Genomic DNA, 18731 nt, shown 5'->3' with positions numbered 1-18731 from the left:
GTCATTTTTAAAGTGCAATCCTCCCTAGGGTCTGCGAGTTGCTCTTGTACTTCCAGTGGCATGCCTTTTAAACTTTCCAGTCCTGATGAACTCCAAGGATAAAGGGCCCCGTCAAACTCTGCATAAGACACTAAACCGTTAAGATGCTGAGTGATCATCACAGGCAGCTTGTAGTTTCAATGCTTAGTTGGCTCTGTACAAAAAAAGAGCGACAGAGGGCGAGCTTGGACCCGAAACCTCGCAATTTGTCAGCAGACGTGAGAATGTATTCATTTTGGCATTCAGATCATTGAGATGCTTAAAAATGTTGGCCAGATAGGCGAGATTTTAACAATATTCCTAATCTGCAATTAATTCTGCATATACTGAGTTTTCCTGGATGAGAAACATTTTTAACTCTTCCCTCCGTTCATAAAGTCGTGCTAAAACCTTTCCGCGTGATAGCCACCGAACGGCCGCATGTAATAACAGGGTCTGATGCTCAGCTCCCATTTCCTCGCATAAAATCGAAAACAAACGTATGTTAAGTGGACGCGCTTTGATTAAAAACAGTACAGTACATCAAGGAGTTCCTTCGGTAGCGTCTTTGCTACCAGTGCCTCCCTATGTAAAGAGCTGTGAGTGCCTTTCACTTGTACGTTCGCGCTCTGACTCTGCGCTGACTCCGTCATGGCAGCGGCCCAATCAATAGATATCTGAGACTGTCCTTCCAACTCAAGCCCCCTTGTTCCAAATACTCGTGCTGACAGGTCACCGAGGGGAGTTGATGGAAGTTTGAATTTAAAAGCCTATTTTGCATGTGTGTAGGCTATTCATTGTTTGTTGTGTGTGTGTTTATTTATTATGTGTGTTAATTATTTTTTTCAAGATGTTACACGTTCACTTATTTAAGACATCAGAAATCTATGTAATCTATTTACTTGTTGATTAATAATAATATTTTAGCATTTTAAAAAAGGTTGAAACATTTCTTATACTGTATTAATATAAGTAATATAGGAGAAATGTCCTCCATAGTGTCATAAGATTTTTTTAATTACATTTTTTATGTTACACATAGTTCAGTATTTACCTATTTACAGTTTACTAAGCTTTTCTTTTACACATTTTATTCAAGAAGGGTGGGGAGTAATAAGTGACACGCCCCACATAAATACTTTACATATTTTGTTGGACATTGTTTACCCTCCAGGATGATGGAATTTTCTTTCACCCCACCCAAAACTGAAGCACAAACCAGCAACAAAAATTATAAGCAACAACACAACATTAAATGTAAAATATGTTATCTGTTCTTAGAAAAAAATATTTCACCTGCTTACATGACCTGAAGTTAAGAATTTTAAGGCTTGAGGCATGTAAAAGTACTTTTGCAAATCAGCTCTTTTTCACTCTTTCAGACACTTTTATCCAGAATGAGTTGCAGTATGTCAGTATGTACATTTTTATCATTTTGTGTGTATAATGGGTATCAAACCCCTGACCTTTTGTACTTCTACCGGTTAAACTAAAGTAACATTGAATGTATGTGTTGGCAAAATATAATCAGTCATAAACAGCAGTGACAATGCAGACTTGACGTCCACAGACTTTTGAACTTTTAAACTATGAGACCACACCCAATGTTTTTATGAAGTATTTTCAACTTGACATCTTGGTGGCGGCTCATATGCTGCATTTCACACAGTTTCCAAAGACTAAAAATGGGTGGTAATGTGACCTTTATACTACTTCATTCCTGTCCAGTGGGAAAGACCTCATAATGACACAACTCCAATGAAACTACAAACACAAAACTGCATTGTAAAAACTGTGGTGACAGTCTGAGCTACAGTTCAGGTTCAGTTGCTGTCATATGTGTCATATGAAACCACACCTCATGGCCTTGCCTTCCCTACCCAGGTCAAATATGTAAGTAGGGAAGAGCAGAAAACTGTATGTTATTCTCATTCAACTTCTATTCACATCTCACACACCTGAAAACCAAGGTATGACTCTCTTGAGACAAAGTGATTTTTCTCTATTTGCCTCATTTTGTATTTTAATTGCTTTTATTTCATTTACATTTTTAAAGTGTTTGGATTTCAACCAAAATACGTTTTTTATTGCAAAATATGGACATTCATTGTTATGTCACTGTAGATTATTTTTTATCATAGTTCACAGCTAAAACAGGTCAATTTAGATGAATTTCAAAGGAATGGATGGTTGTGAAAAAACAAACATCAATTAAGCTGTACACATTTTACACAGTATGACTGTTAAATGTGTACAGCTAAATTTGATGTTTTTTACAACCATTCTGTAGATGTAAATTGTACATGCAAACAGCATTAGTTAAATGGCTACTTTGGTTACTGCTATTTACTGCTCAATTTGAAAAATGTTTCTGAAAATTGTTTCTATGTATTGAATGATCAAATATTTTAGCTTTTGATTCTATTTCTGAGACCCCTTTATTGATATTATAATGATGCCTAAATATAAACAAAGTTGTGCTAAAAAGCACCAGGTTGTATTGAACCTTTTAAAACCATGCAGTACATTTGCAGGTGCATTTCATTAAAAGGGAAAGAATGTTGCCGAGGTTACGGTGGCAGATGTTTGAACAGGGTGTGTGTATACTGATCGAGACAGACTTGTTTTGGGTGTAGTCAGGAAAGTATTCAGGACGATACCACGCCAAATACTAGTATCTGTGTTATCTATGTAGTGTAAAATAAGCATTTCATGCAATTAATGTGTTTTTTAATGGCACCATCTTGTGGACACGTTATAAATTCCTAAATTGTTATTTTTCTAAAGTGATTACTCCATACACTAAATAATGTGTTCTTCAATTTCCTTTTATAGCTTAAAGCATGTCTTTCACCGGAAAGTCATATAGTAAAATCCAAACAGGTGAGAGAAATTTAGCTGAAGGTTTCCATAACTTCAGCCATCATGCAGTCTATATTATTTTGTTGTAAAATAGATGAACAACTATTGTTCACTATACAAATAAAGACCAGTCAAAAACCAAACATACATCACTTTGGCTTATGTACAGTTTTGTTATAATATGATGAACAAATTAAATATTGGTTTCTATTTTACCTTTCTATATGCCATTAACACATTCATAATCAAGTAATTTATGATCACAATGCAGCTTCCTCTAGAACAGTTTTGGAGGACAGCAAAAAGAAGACTTCATTATTGAAGGACAATAGCTGGATCAAGAAAAATGTGGATGAGGACGAGCCAGTTGAGTAAGTTTATATTGTATTCATTATGTAACTGCAAATGAGATGTAAAATAGATAAAAGCTACATATGTGCTTTGCTTCTCATTTTTTCTCAACAGTCCGGTTTCTAATTTCGGCAAATCTCTTCTGAGTGTTACCAGATCCAAAGAGAACATTGCTAGGTAGCTACAGTAATGTCTATTAAACACTATATACCACATTAAGTATGCACTTGTATTTTCATCTAAGATATGGGAACTTGTGCAATCATTAAAAAAAATACTCCACAAGCAATGCCAATATAAAACTATGTGCCACTGACTGATCTTCCCCCTTTAAGTTCTACAGGTCCAACCAGCAAAACCGAGAGCAAAAACACTACAGTGACTACAGCTTCCTCTGTCCAGGCCCTCACTAAGAGGTCATTAATACACTGCTAAGGACAACATTTTACATAATATAACTTTCATAGCTAAAATACCTACTTAGTTTTATATGTACCCTAGTGAAAAATTAATATACTAAAATGTATTTGAAATGCATTTATTTCATGCTAAGTATACTGAGAGATTGATTTTATTAAAAAATCTTAAAATCTTTATCAAAAGTGACATTAGAACACATTTTTATTCAAACACAGGCTTATTGTTAAGAAATGTGCATTTTGTATAAATAAATGCATTTTAAATTAAATGTTTTTTTACTAGGGCAGTGAATCATTATATGTATGAATTATTAATCATTAATCATTAGTGCTTTAAGATGACAGAATTGAATGGTCGATTCTGAAAGTCAGTTTATATAAAAACATTTACAACTAAGTCTAAACATTTCACAATTTTTAGATTTGGTGGGAGCCAGGACAAGCTGGATGAAACCAGGTAAACAGACTTCTTAAAAAATACACTGAGATATTGAAATGTTCATGTATGAATCAAAAAAGCCTGCGATTGCATTATAATTTATAAAAATTGTCCTCAAATATACAAAAACCAGCCTCTCAAATTAATTTTAAATTGAAAACTTTTTAAGACCTTTACTCTCTTCCCTACCCAGCAAAACCACAACGACCAGATCAACTGTAAGAACGCAACCTAAGAGCAGGTAAGTTGCCTCTCAAAACTGTTGAATGATTGAATAAACGATTTGTTGTTACAAACTTTTACAACGAATGATCATGCCTCTTTCAGTACCTCATCAATCACAACAACAGTCAAGGATGGTACAAAGGTTACTGAGACTGTCACCACAACCAGGTTAGATCAAATCAATGTCCTCATCTAAAATGTTCATTGTTTGCAAAATATCAAGGTCAATTAACATGTTTTTTTAACTATCCTGTATAGCTTTTTAAAACTTTAGTTTTCTTACTGTCCCCAGGAAATCATCCAGTAAATTAGAAACAATCCCTGCTAAAGACATCTCTGATATTAAGACCAAGACTTCTGGGTAAATCAGCTCAGTTTAATTTGCATTTACGTTTTCAGACACAGACGAACACACACACACACACATTACATTTTCTGGTTCTGATCTAAAATATTAGCTATCATTGTAAATGCACATTTTCTGCCCCTAAAGAGAATACAAGACTGAAGTCACTACTGTGAAATCATCAAAGGACACCACCGATTGGTGAGTATATGCATTTTACCAACATTTTGAATGATTGTTCTGTTTTTGTTTATTTAATTCTGTGTGTTTACTGTTAAAACGGGAATAGGCCAACCTCAACTGTCAAGTCCACCACAAGGTACAGTAAATCTGCTGACATTTTCCACTGACAACCTGAAAAGTAGCCTACTTTCTTAACATCTGAACAATTATATTTGTAGCACCAAGACCTACACAATGGATGATGTTTCACCAGTTAAAACAACCTCATACTCTCTTAAATCCACGAAAAGGTGTGACATCTTAATCCCATCTCCATACAGAATCAGCATGCTTTTCATTCATAGTAAGAGAGGGCAAACCATTGACTTATTATACAAATCATGCTTTTCCACAGCACTGAGGATCAACTGTTTGATACTCTCATACCAACGTCAATCAAGAAAAAGAATTCAACAACAAACAGCAGGTGTGTGGCAAATGAATTTATTGCATCAAAGCTTTCACAAAGTAAAGTGTTTCACCAACAGTTTTTTTTTTAGTTATGGTATTCTGTCCAATAACAATGATCTGTTCCTTTCACTAGATTCTATTATCCCAAACTTTGAATGTCTAAATAATGCAGCTACGACCAAAGATGAAATAAAATTATATTTGGAGATTAAAATGTTGCTCACTTTTCTGTTTTAAAAGTGACTATAAGTCTGAAGTCATTCCTGTTAAGTCATCTACAAACACAGCTGTCGGGTGAGTGAAACGTCACGAGTTCAAACAAATACAAACATATTTAAGTGTTAATTCATTCTTGTGTAGTAGAAAGTAGCCAAATAAGGCACGTGGATAAATTACATGACATCTCCTCATCTTTTAAATCTTTTAAATAGAATTTGGTAAAATGTGAAATTACATGCAGGTACACATTGTTTTTTAGCATGGGCATTATAACATTAAAGGAATTCACCCAAAATTTAAATTCTGTCATCATTCACTCACTCTCTGATTGTTCCAAACCTGTATACATTTCTGTTCTACTAAACACAAAGGACGATATTTGGAAGAATGTCAATAACCAAACAGATCTCATCCCTATTGACTCCCATAGTATTGGTTTTCCTTACTATGTGGGATGAAAACTGTTCGTTTTCGAAACAATCTTCTAAATGTCTTCCTTTGTGTTCAGCAGAACAAAGAAATGTATAAAGGTTTAGAACAACCTGAGGGTGATTAAATGATGACAGAATTTTCATTTTGTTGTGAACTATCCTTTTAAACTAATAATAATTATTTTTGTTTGTAGATCAACCTCACCTGTCAAGACCACCACAAGGTACAGTAGTAACAGTGTTTTGTTAAATTATTGATAATGGATCTGAAAAATTTGCCTACTCTCTTAACCTATTCATAAATGAATGTAGAACCAAAACATTCACCAAGGAAGATAACTAAGCAACTAAAACAACATCTTACTCTGTACAATGCATAAAAGTAGCAGTTTGAAAGATTATTACTAATACAGGAATTGTCTCAACATCACTGCATTCTGTAGTTCCACAATTTGTAGTGCCTAATTATTATCTAAAAATCTGGTAATTGTGCCAAATTTACAAGATTAAAAAAATGTATTCACTGTGACCAGTACAGGATGGCTAATGTATACAGTCATTAGAACATTATCACAAAATATTCCCTACAGGGTTTGCAGGAAAGAGAGGATGGGCTCTGAATCACCTGTTTCTTTTGGTCATAATTACTCCCTTATTTATATCATAATATGTACATTATTCTGCTTATTGGGGTTACTTGCTGCATAAATTATTAAGTCATGAGACAACAAATATTTATCAAAGAAGAAATATTTTATTAGTTAATATTTGATCAAATTAGTTAATAAAACTTTAAAGCAAGTGTAAAGTAACCCAGGTGAGCAGTCTTTATTCAACTGTTGTTATTCAAGCAGTGTAATGAAAGGTTAAATAACTTTTAGTAACTGTAAAACCAATGACCACACATTTTGTCTCTTAAGTGACTACAAGTCTGAAGTCACTACTTTGAAGTCATCAGTGAACACTATTGATGGGTGAGTAATCTAACCTATTAAAAATTATTAAATGTGGTATGTTTTAGATTAGTTTTGTGTTAACACAAGGATATCCTTTTGTCTAGACCAACCTCACCTGTCATGACCACCACTAGGTACAGTAACCACTGTTTTGCTAACGGATTGGCAACTAACCTGAAGAAAAGTGGCTTCTCTCCTAATTTCTCAACAATTTAATCCGTAGCATCAAGACCTACACAAAGGAAGATGTTTCACCAACCAAATCAAAATCCTACTCTGTCCAGTCCACAAAGAGGTGGGACCTTTCATTGCACAATGACAATCTCTGCATCGGCATGCTTTTCATTCAAAGTAAGAGAGGACAAAAAATTTACTTCATGCTTTTCCACAGTACTGAGGATCAACTGTTTGACAAACTCATACCAACATCAATCAAGACTTCCGTCACAAAATCTAACAGCAGGTAAGTGGTATTTGCATTTTTTTAAGGTGTGAGCACATTTGTGGCGAGTTTGACATTTACTCCGGCATTCAGTGTAAGTAGTTTAACCAGTCATGCGACTGACAGAGAAAGCACAAAAGCAGCTGTGCATTCTCATTTAGGCTTACAGGAGCTCGCAAATTTCCATAGCTTCACTCTTAAGGGCAGTGTTCATTCAATAATGTCCTTCTATCGTTCTTACAGTCGTGAGGATCAGGATATTTCTGTATCCAAAACCATTCGGACAGTGTATTCATCAAATGACCGGTAAGATAATTTTTTTCATATCAGCTTATTCACATTGGATGTGATTTATCACACTTGTTTTTTTTTGTTACTATATAGACATGAGTGGGATAGTGTTACGAGTCCTTCTTACACTACCAGGACGTCATACACAGAAACCAGGTTCAGTACCATTAATATTCACATGCTTTCTTTGATTAGGTAAAGATATCAAATGCAGTAGTAGGTTTACTATTACTGTTTTGATGACCCTTACAGACTTAATTATTTGCGTATTTTGCAGGCCTTCTGATTACCTCTCTGACAATATTACATCAAAATCATCTACAACAGTGTACACGTCACCTTCGATTACATCAAACTCATCTACAACAGTGTACACATCACCTGAGAGGTACGATGAATTTATATTAACTATGCCAGCATTGAGTTCAATGTAAAGTGCAGTGCACGTGTGAAATGCGAAACACTTTGTTGTAGGAAAGTCAGTGAGAGGGACCTCTGCACATTCTGCCGTAAAAACATGTACACCGATGAAAAGATTATTCTGGATGATATGAATATAAACTGCCACGCACGTTGTTTCAAGGTTAGTCATATGTCTCTTTAAATGCAGCAGTTATTAATAAACATTATTGGTATATATCATATGAAGAATATATTGTTTTACATGTCTAAATCGTAACTTAATTTTGTAAATACATCTTTTTAATTCTATTTTTTCCGTGTGTATGCAGTGTGATGTGTGCAACACCTCTCTTGGGCACCTGAAGGCAGGAGACAGCCTGTGGGTCTACCGCAGTGCTGTTCACTGTGAGGGCTGCTTTAATGTCACTAAGGGTAAGACACACTCTACTATCAACATCTTTAAAGAATGCAACCAATATTTAAAATAAAATAACAAAAATGTTTGTTTATAGGCAAGTGGCACCGCTGAATCGATATATAAGTTCAAGATATGGACGAGAGATGCACTGCTCTGCATTACAACAACCTATATCAACACTTTCCCATGGTTTTAAATTTTACACAAACTACATAAAATATTTTCTTGGTGGTGGTTTCTGTGAAATAATGGAATTAAGGGTTTAAAAAATGCATTTAAATCGGTCATACCCTGGTGATGTGACATGTATCTCATCTAACTTGAAGGATTATATAGGAAGGATTTCTATTTATTTCTTGCTGTCATTTGATTATTTTTATTGTTTAGATCTTGTTAAGTGTCATTCCAGAGAATAGTTGGGTCATACCTGTTATGCAATACTTTTTGAACTCTTTCTTAAAAGAAAAAAAATGAATCTGCTTTTGTTCTATTTACAAAAGTATTTCTATGAAAGGAAACTAGACTTTCAGAAAAATGTTCTTGCAAAGCTCAGGTATTTAAATGGTTAAGAAAATATTTCTTTCAGGCATACCAAAGAGTTTGGAAATAAAGAGCTGTGTTTTGTTGAGTAAAATAAGAAAAATGCAATTGTCATACGTTGTTTTTTTCTCCCAAATATAACCTCTCATAGCTCCGGTTAAGGAATACTATATATGTTTACTGCATGAAAATATTTACCCAAACCTATTATAACCTTTTGAGTAGAAATGCATGTTTAAGTGTTATTACATTGAATATGAACCTTTTAATTTAAGAAATGAAAACACATAATGTTCTTGTTGTAGTAGTGTTTTATTATGATTGAGTAGAAAGAAGAAACAATTTATTCACAAGAATGACATATATTACCCGAGAGAGCAGCATTGCAGAATTCTTTCAAATAAGCAGTTGTCTGTTAAAGGCCAGGAGAAGGCAGTGTCGAAGAATCCGAAGACAATTAATAAAGAAGCAAGTGGCACTATATAAACAAATGATAAAGGCGTTGGCCAATCTCACGATGACATCAGAAGAGTGGATGCTTGAGAAACTTTCTATATAAGACTGAGATAAGATGATTTCATTAGATTCAGATTCTTCAAAACAGTCTCTCCGGTGCTAGATACCTACTGGGTTACCTTGAGCATTAGATTGATATTTGCAGACTTTATGCTTTTATTTGATCTGTTACAAGTGTATTGATTGTAGCCTTAACAATTGTTATGAAGAAAACCTATAACTAAAAAAATACAAGTAAGTAGTTCACAGAGGATTCTTCTGTTACTAAGAATAAATATATTTTAAAAGATACGTATAGCCTATGACAGATTTTACTTTCTTTGACAACCCTGAGAATAAATAGGAAAAAGAAAGAGAGAGAAAGAAATATATATACTCGAAAACAGTTTGCCATTACTTCCTAAGATTGATATTACCTTGTTTGAATAGCTTTTTAATATTAATATTTTCATATAAGTTTCTGTACGTTTATATCACAGCATGAAATGTTTTAGAACAGACAACCAATACCACACAAAAGACATAGATTAATGAATAAATAAATTGTCTGTTAATAATAATGATCTCTGCATTTGTTGTATTGTTCTCAAAGTTGTTTCATCCAGGCAGTGGTCTACATAATACAAAGGTATCGCAGGTTTACACCTAGCCGGCCGTCAGTCTTACCTGGTGTGTAAGACTCGGGCAGACACTGGCTCTACACGATGGTTGTAGAACCTACAGTCGCCTAGTGGCTGGGGCTCTTGCCTGAGTGATCATACTCACGACTATGGGAGGCAGGTCACTCACAATCTCCTCGTCCCGACCAGAAGCCAGACGGGGAGGTTCCAAAGGTCTGGTTTTGGATGCGAGACCGTGCCCGTACTCTGAGAGAAGGAACTTCATCAGGGGAATTGGCCAGGGGGAGTTGATGTCAGAAGCGTCAGCTCTGAGAACCAAGTCTGATTGGGCTAGTGGGGTGCAACCTACAGAAATCGATGCTCCTCTTCCCTGACCGCAAGGAGGCTCACTGGGGGGAAGGCGTAGTGTCGCGGCCATCTGTGTGCAAAGGCATCTGTGACGTAGGGAGCCTCGGTCAGGGAGTACAAAAGCAGACAACAGGAGGTGCCCAGGGAGCCAACAGGGTGACCTACGCCTGCCCGAATTCCTCTCAAATGAGCTGGATGGCGCGGGGATGGAGTCGCCACTCTCCACGGAGCGTGACCTGCTGAGAGAGCGAGTCCGCTGTCTGGTTGAGGTCGGCCGGGATATGAGTGGCGCGCAGGGATTCCACCAGCTGCTGACTCCAGAGGAGGTGGTTGACATACGCCATGGCAGCCATGTTGTCCATGCAGAGCAGCACGTGATTTAAACAAATACTGAAACAGAGTACAGACACGCATGTTTGAAACAGGGACGTTGAACTAGGGGCTGTAAAACCCTGAAGACATCTCGGACAGAGGGACGGGTTCGATCGCCCTCACGCCAGAAGGGTGCCAACCTCCACCAGAAGTATGGGAGCATTCTGGCCTCGCACTGAGGTGAACAGAATGCTCTGAAACTTGGGCGGACGCTTGGCGAACTGCATTGCGTAGCCGAGACGGATTGTCATCACTAGCCACTACGATGGGTTGGGGAGCTGTAACCAGGCCCCCTGATACCATAACAGAGGAACTAGTGGAACTATTAGGAGATCTTCAATATCATCCCTGTGGGGGGCGGTTCTCTGGCTGGCAGAAGGGCTGTCTCACCTTGGACAGAACTCTGGGGAGATGAGAGGGTCTGCTGACCTACCTGCCTTAAGTTTTAGCTGTACAACACATCGTTGAGTGCTGAGGGATTGGCATGACGCAATTTCGAGTTGAGGCTGCTGCATGCTGGAACACCAAGGGAGAAAGAAGCTCTTTAAGAGACAGAGTGGGCGCAAGGCCCGGCTTGAGGTCCCTGTGCTTTGGCTTCACCGCCAAAATGATGAAGGTATCGAGGACAAGGCAGACACATCCAAGCTTACAGCGGTGAGACAAACCCGTCGACAAGAGCATGCTGTAAGACATTAGTTCTAATAGTTCTAATTAGTAGAAATTTGCTCTAATAGACACCTTCGGCTAGCAAGCGAAACGCCCAGCGGAAATCACACACACCAGGACGAATCCGCTGTTCTGCGTCATCGATCAGTAGATAATCAGGTGATAATGCACTCAGCATTTCAGCATAGCAGGTTCTGAAGAACAAAAGGTGAATGAATGGGCACGCCACCTTCATTTTTTACCCATATGAACGGGGCGGAGACTGGCATACCTTCATTGGTCTTTTAAAAGTACAATCAGAGATCCCTGATATCACAATCCATCTGGTTTATGTCTATTTGACATCTGCATTTACATCTGCAAGACATCTGCAATACATAGTTTGCTCGTCTGAACGTCTGTAATGGGTCTGCTAAAGATCTGCTGTGTAAAAATTCTGCTAAACATTAGAAAGAGCAGCTTTACATCAATTCTAAATCATAAACATCTTACAGACATCTTCTAGATGCAAGTAGCGACACTACTGACTTAACTACATTTTTCTGTAGCTTGACGGTAGTTAAGTTTCTTTTAAAACAGTTTAGCTTTTCCCGTAGTCAAGTAATTTTAAAAGCAAGTAGCGGTGTAGCAAGCGTGCCCAAACGCTAGTCGCTACATTCGATTGTGACAAACTTTTAAGCAATAAGCAATGCAGCGCACTGAGTACATGCGTCATCATCTTACTACTGAAGATCATATACAAAAATGTTACATTACTGCCCTCTTTTGTTCTGTGATGCATCTCAGACAGTAGGAGTAAAATCTTTCCGTGACGGATAGAGCTGTCACCGGACCTGTTACTCCTGCCTCGCGACCTGCCACTATTTTATATTCAAGTTCAAATTGTTTGGCGGTGTAATCTCTTTGTTATAATATATTATTTTATTTATTTTATTATTATTATTATTATTTGGTCATTATGATGCTTTACTTTGTTTGTTTTGGAACGGTGGCAGGTCGCGAGGCAGTTGCGTGAAACGGTGGCAGGTCGCGAGGCAGTCGCTCGAAACGGTGGCAGGTCGCGAGGCAGTCACTCGAAACGGTGGCAGGTCGCGAGGCAGTCGCGTGAAACGGTGGCAGGTCGCGAGGCAGTCGCGTGAAACGGTGGCAGGTCGCGAGGCAGTCGCTCGAAACGGTGGCAGGTCGCGAGGCAGTCGCTCGAAACGGTGGCAGGTCGCGAGGCAGTCGCTCGAAACGGTGGCAGGTCGCGAGGCAGTCGCGTGAAACGGTGGCAGGTCGCGAGGCAGTCGCGTGAAACGGTGGCAGGTCGCGAGGCAGTCGCTCGAAACGGTGGCAGGTCGCGAGGCAGTCGCTCGAAACGGTGGCAGGTCGCGAGGCAGTCGCGTGAAACGGTGGCAGGTCGCGAGGCAGTCGCTCGAAACGGTGGCAGGTTGCGAGGCAGTCGCTCGAAACGGTGGCAGGTCGCGAGGCAGTCGCGTGAAACGGTGGCAGGTCGCGAGGCAGTCGCTCGAAACGGTGGCAGGTCGCGAGGCAGTCGCGTGAAACGGTGGCAGGTCGCGAGGCAGTCGCGTGAAACGGTGGCAGGTCGCGAGGCAGTCGCTCGAAACGGTGGCAGGTCGCGAGGCAGTCGCGAGGCAGTCGCGAGGCAGTCGCTCGAAACGGTGGCAGGTCGCGAGGCAGTCGCGTGAAACGGTGGCAGGTCGCGAGGCAGTCGCTCGAAACGGTGGCAGGTTGCGAGGCAGTCGCTCGAAACGGTGGCAGGTCGCGAGGCAGTCGCGTGAAACGGTGGCAGGTCGCGAGGCAGTCGCGTGAAACGGTGGCAGGTCCGTTGACAGCTCTGACCGTCACGGAAGGATTTTACTCCGTCTCAGATCGCATCTGATGATTATGTGAATGTGCCGAAGTAAACTCAACACACACACACATCCATCCAGGATGGAGCAAGGCATGGCGACCGCTGCAGATTCAGAATCGGAAGATGTATAAGGTTTCTATAGCCTTTTAAAGTGGAAAACTGTATTTCTCAAATGCTTTAGTAAAAAAATACATATGGTGTGCATATATGATGGCCCCCAACTGAAACCCTCCATACGTTTTTTCTACTTATTACAAATGATGTTTCTATAGTCCATTATAGTGGAAAAATAGTTTGCCAAAACAACAAAATGCTTTCAAAAACCATACTGTACGTATCTGTTAAAATCAATTGGTACTGTATTAAAACCATGGTTTGCCTCTATTTTAATCAATACACGTTTAGTAGCCTACACATTTACACAAACAAAAACTTGGTCAATTTTCGTCAGACTGATTATAGACAAACTACATCGTTGCATTAAAATAATTAATAATTAAAAGTTATAGACAAGAGACATTTATACATTTTTTTTTACATTTAGACATTTAGCAGACGCTTTTATCCAAAGCGACTTACAAAGAGTTTAGGAGCAATAAGCGAAAGTTCATACAGGAGCCATAGTACATTAGGTGCCAATACAAAGTTAATGGTTTCAACAAAAGCTAGACCACTACCTGTTGAGAGAAAGGGTTAGTGTGTATTTATTTTTATTTATTTATTTTTCCTCATTTGTTTGTCAAGTATTCACAGATGAGATGGGTTTTAAGTAGTTTTTAAATGTTGTGAGAGATGTGGTTGAACGGACAGAGATAGGAAGAATGTTCCACCAGGAAGGAGTTGTGAATGAGAAAGAGCGGGAGAGCGATTTACTGCCCTTTTGGGAAGGCAATACAAGCCGCCGCTGGTTTGCTGAACGCAGGGATCTCGATGGGGTGTAGGAGTGCAGGAGAGAGTGGAAGTAAGCCGGTGCAGATCCAGTGATAGTCCTGTAGGCAAGCATTAGTGACTTGAATCTGATACGGGCTGCAACCGGTAGCCAGTGAAGAGAGATGAAAAGGGGAGTCACGTTAGCCCTTTTGGGCTGTTGGAAGACGAGGCGTGCTGCTGCATTCTGAACCAGCTGAAGTGCTTTGATAGCCTTTGCAGGAAGACCAGCAAGGAGAGCATTGCAGTAGTCCAACCTTGACATTACCAGGGCCTGGACAAGGAGTTGTGCCGCATGCTCCGTGAGATATGGTCTGATCTTTCTAATGTTGAATAAGGCATATCGGCATGACCGTGTTGTCTTTGCAATGTGATCATTGAAGGACAGCTGTTCATCAAATATGACTCCGAGGTTCCTGGCTGTTTTGGAATGGGTGATTGTGGTATTGCCAAGATGGATGTTGAAATCGTGTTGGACCGTAGGGAGTGCCGGAAACACGAGTAGTTCGGTCTTGGCAGGGTTCAGCTGGAGGTGATGGTCTTTCATCCAAGCTGAGATGTCCTCGAGGCAGGCTGTAATGCGACCTGCTACAGTGGTATCGTCTGGGTGAAACGAGATGTAGATCTGGGTGTCGTCGGCATAACAGTGATATGAGAAGCCATGTGCCTGTATGATGTGTCATGGATTGTCTGAGAACCCAATTGCAGGCAGACAAGGCGAGATGGTGTTAAACAGATTTATTATAACAAAAAAGAACAAAACAAACATCCACGATGGAGGAAAACTAAACTGAGAATATCCACAAAAAATAAACACTTCACACGAGGGGGACAAAACAGGTAGCAAATGAAACTATTAAATATATAAACTTTGAATAAGACAGGACTAACATTAAATACATACAGGACAAGGTAGGCAAGAGCAATCTCAAAGCACACTTACAAAGACAGGAACAAGGAGTGATACAAGCACAACGAACGAGCACAGGACAATGAACACAGTGTTTTAAAGGGGAGACAGACAAAGGATAATTAACAAGGAACAGGTGCTGGGGACAAGCACTAATGGGAAGGTTAACAAGGAAACGAGATGGCGGGAAACACTGACGAGACACGATGAAGAGCATGACACGTCAATATATAAACCAAGCCATGACTTTCTCACACAAAACCCTAAAGCTATGCCATGACTCCGTTCCAAGAACAAGAATAAACATGACATGATAGCGGAATCCTGACACATTTTTTTTTTACAATATACAGCATTAATCAAGCAAACATTCTTAGAAAAAAATGCCTCAATAACGACAAAAACAATATATTCTAAACGTAAGAGAAGAAATATGTTATTGACAAGAGACACGGATCCTCTACATTTAAATAAAGCTTTAAAAGCTGCATTCCTGGAATCTACCGTAAACCTACCCCACGCAATATCCGTGCATCCGAATCTAAACGGTGGCTGGCTTGACCAGCAGTGATTAATTGCCCATGGCCTTTTTTGTCCAAGTTCATGTCTCTTAAAGATGAAAGAACAGTAATGGTTACACGTTTTTATGTATTCTGTTCAAAACCAAAAATTAAAACGGTGTCTGCGTCGAAGACTTCATGCTCAAATTTAAGGAAACACATACAGGTGAGTTGTTTGGCCCTACATTTGTTCTTTTTGTTGTTTTAATGATTCATATTGTCAACTGTAGTGGAGTAGGCGGGGCGAGACTGTGGTCTGTGGTCAGCTGTGCGCACACCGGGCTCGAATCACGTAGGAGATTGGGAGCATATAAGAAACAAGCGACCGGACTGTCGAAGAGAGACCGCCTCCTTCCTCCCGGGTTTCGGCACCAATGTAGAAAGATTCAAGATATGGAAGGAAAGAGGCGGGAAGGGGCAGACTTTTAAAATAAAGTTTTAATATAAATGATAACAGCCGGCGGCCCCTCACGGCCGACCGCCGGCGAACAAAACATAAATACAAAACATAAAACATGTTCGGGCCCGGTCCGGTCGCTCGTTCTCTTATATGCTCCCAATCTCCTACTCAACTCAACTTTATTTATAAAGTATTCATTTTCATTGTTACAAAGCAGCTGTACATGAGACACATTGAATACAAGTATGAATTCGAAAGCAGCCCCCCCGGCCAGGCAGATAGTGCAAAACAGTATGCAAACGGTGGTGAGGAACCCAAAACTCCCATCGAGAAAAAAAACCTCAGGGGAACCCGGGCCCAACCAGGGGATTCCAGTTCCCCTCTGGCAAAAGCTGCTGCCTCTGCACAAGCTCAGCAGTGCTTGCACAACAAGGCTTAATAAAATATAAAAAATAAGGATTTAAGATTATCATTAACAATCTAATAGCATTTTAAATGTTGTAGGAAAAACAAAGTTGTCGCGTCCTTTATCCAGCTCTATCCTCTTAGCTCTTTTCAGGTCACCGCTTCCCATTCTCAGCTCTGCCATCAGGTCTGTGCATGAACTGCATCCTGCGGTAACCTTGGAACAAAGAGAGAAGACTGGCTGAGAGTAGAGTACTGTTCTGCACTCTTTGATGCAACAAGTACATCATTTGTTGTTGGATGTGTTCCTGGTTCCGGTTGATCTAAATAATGCAGCCTAAATCCTCTGAGGATTAATATTATGGAGGTATAGTGTATGCAAGATTAAAAAGATGAGTCTTTAGTGATTCGAGCCCGGTGTGCGCACAGCTGGCGCTCATTCACAATTACTCACCGGTCTCAAACCACGGTCTCGCCCCGCCTACTCCACTACATCTACATTTTGCAAACTTGAGATAAATTTGAGGTTATCTTTAACTTGCGTACTGTGTAGTTTACAAAATAAAACAACACTGAAATCATAACTGTATTGTATTACATTGTTTTCTTAAAATATTTTTCATGAACAATAGTTCAGTTATTCTTAATATACAATGACTCTCTAAAATCAAAGTTTCAATATAGCTAGCTTCTTTTTTATAGTAACTTGTAGTGTAGCTAAATACTTTTCAAATGGGTAGCTAAGCTGTGACTTAACTACTTTTATTGATGAGTAGCTTGTATCTACCTAACTACAGTTTCAAAGTAGCTTCCCCAACACTGTCTAAATGTTCATATGACGTCTGACAGCAGACATTTCCGAGACGTATTGCAGATGATCAAACTATGTATTGTAGATGTCTCGCAGATGTAAATGCAGATGTCAAATAGACAAAAGCCAGATGTATGTGTACTATCAGGTATGGTAGGTTCTCAAGATCAAACCCCATTCTGTCGCTTCGACACATCGTCGAGAGACAGACAGAAAGGGAACTTTATGTGTATTACAATGTTTGAAATTGTCTTAGATGATGTGGGATGAGAACTCATGCCAATCTTGTAATAGTCAGGCTAGAGACACTACCAGGAATCAGAAAAGTACAACGGGAGCTTGATAAAATACAAGCTTTCTCATACGTAGCATCTAAACTCTGGAATAGCTTTCCTAATACTATTCGAGGGTCAGACACACTCTCAATTTAAATCTACATTAAAGACACATCTTTTCAGCCAAGCTTTCACTTAATACATAGTTAATGAACAGCAGCTATGCTAATTATTCTCCTTCTGCCTTCGCGGTAGGAAGAAATTCCGCCGGGTCGAGAGGATCGACATATGCCTGTCCCCACCTAGAGATTACGCTAGCTACAGCTGCATACTGACTGACCATCCTAGCTCCATCTAAGGCAATTCCACCACCACCCAAGAGAAATACGACTATCGGACCATCCCAGCTCAGACCACTACATCCCCAACCAAGAGCAAAGACGGAATACTTGTCACATTAATGCTGAAGTTACAATACTTGGTATTTAATGCTAATCTTGCATCACATGTCAGCAGTTTGAACTTATAGCTGCATTCAGTGGCCATAATTGGAGGTTGTTGGGTCGGTTTTTGTGGGGAGTGGGGGGGGGGGCTCGTTGGTTGTGGGGATTCATCTGCTGGGGCTGTGTGCACAGTTTTCGGTGAGTGGGACTTTCTGGGTTGCAGATGGTGGGCACTCCCTCTTCCTCGTGGATATTTGCTCGGTGGCTTTTGGTTGGGGTCAATGAGTGCAGCTATGACACGTCAGAGGTGATCTGGCCCTCCCGGCTAAGCCTGGTTTCTCCAGAGGTTCTTATCTCCATTAATCAATCATTGGAGTTTGGGTTCCTTGCCACAGCAGGGCAGTGTTGGCTTGCTCACTGCATTTATTTGTTTATTTATTTATTTATTAATTAGATATTATTTATTAGAATGATCTTGCTTGTTCTATAAACACCATACACGGTGCTGTGTTTTACCTTTTCTGTTTTTCCTGTTTGCCCCGTAAAGCTGCTTTGGAACAATGCACATTTTGAAAAGCGCTATATAAATAAACTTGAATTGAAATAAAACTGCTTGCGCTCATAATGTGAC

At 39.5% G+C, this 18731-nt stretch overlaps 1 protein-coding gene across 1 annotated transcript; it reads left to right on the top strand.

Moving 5' to 3' along the window:
* Positions 1-1886: 1886 nt before the first annotated feature.
* On the top strand, positions 1887-9100 carry scel (sciellin). Its single transcript, XM_056755101.1, has 25 exons — positions 1887-1988; positions 2854-2901; positions 3152-3251; positions 3346-3408; positions 3567-3647; positions 4072-4107; positions 4283-4330; positions 4417-4482; positions 4607-4675; positions 4808-4861; positions 4950-4979; positions 5062-5133; positions 5238-5309; positions 5534-5587; positions 6138-6167; positions 6864-6917; positions 7004-7033; positions 7123-7194; positions 7291-7362; positions 7585-7647; positions 7726-7788; positions 7910-8020; positions 8107-8215; positions 8364-8466; positions 8547-9100. Exons 2-25 carry the CDS (start codon positions 2862-2864, stop codon positions 8561-8563), a joined length of 1509 nt encoding a protein of 502 aa, XP_056611079.1. The 5' UTR covers positions 1887-1988; positions 2854-2861; the 3' UTR covers positions 8564-9100.
* The last annotated feature ends 9631 nt before the right edge of the window (positions 9101-18731 follow it).

The sequence above is a fragment of the Triplophysa dalaica genome, chromosome 8 (genome assembly GCF_015846415.1).
Source record: "Triplophysa dalaica isolate WHDGS20190420 chromosome 8, ASM1584641v1, whole genome shotgun sequence".
NCBI lineage: Eukaryota > Metazoa > Chordata > Actinopteri > Cypriniformes > Nemacheilidae > Triplophysa > Triplophysa dalaica.
The sequence above is the reverse complement of the archived record's forward strand: the minus strand, read 5'-3'. Positions and strand labels throughout refer to the sequence as shown.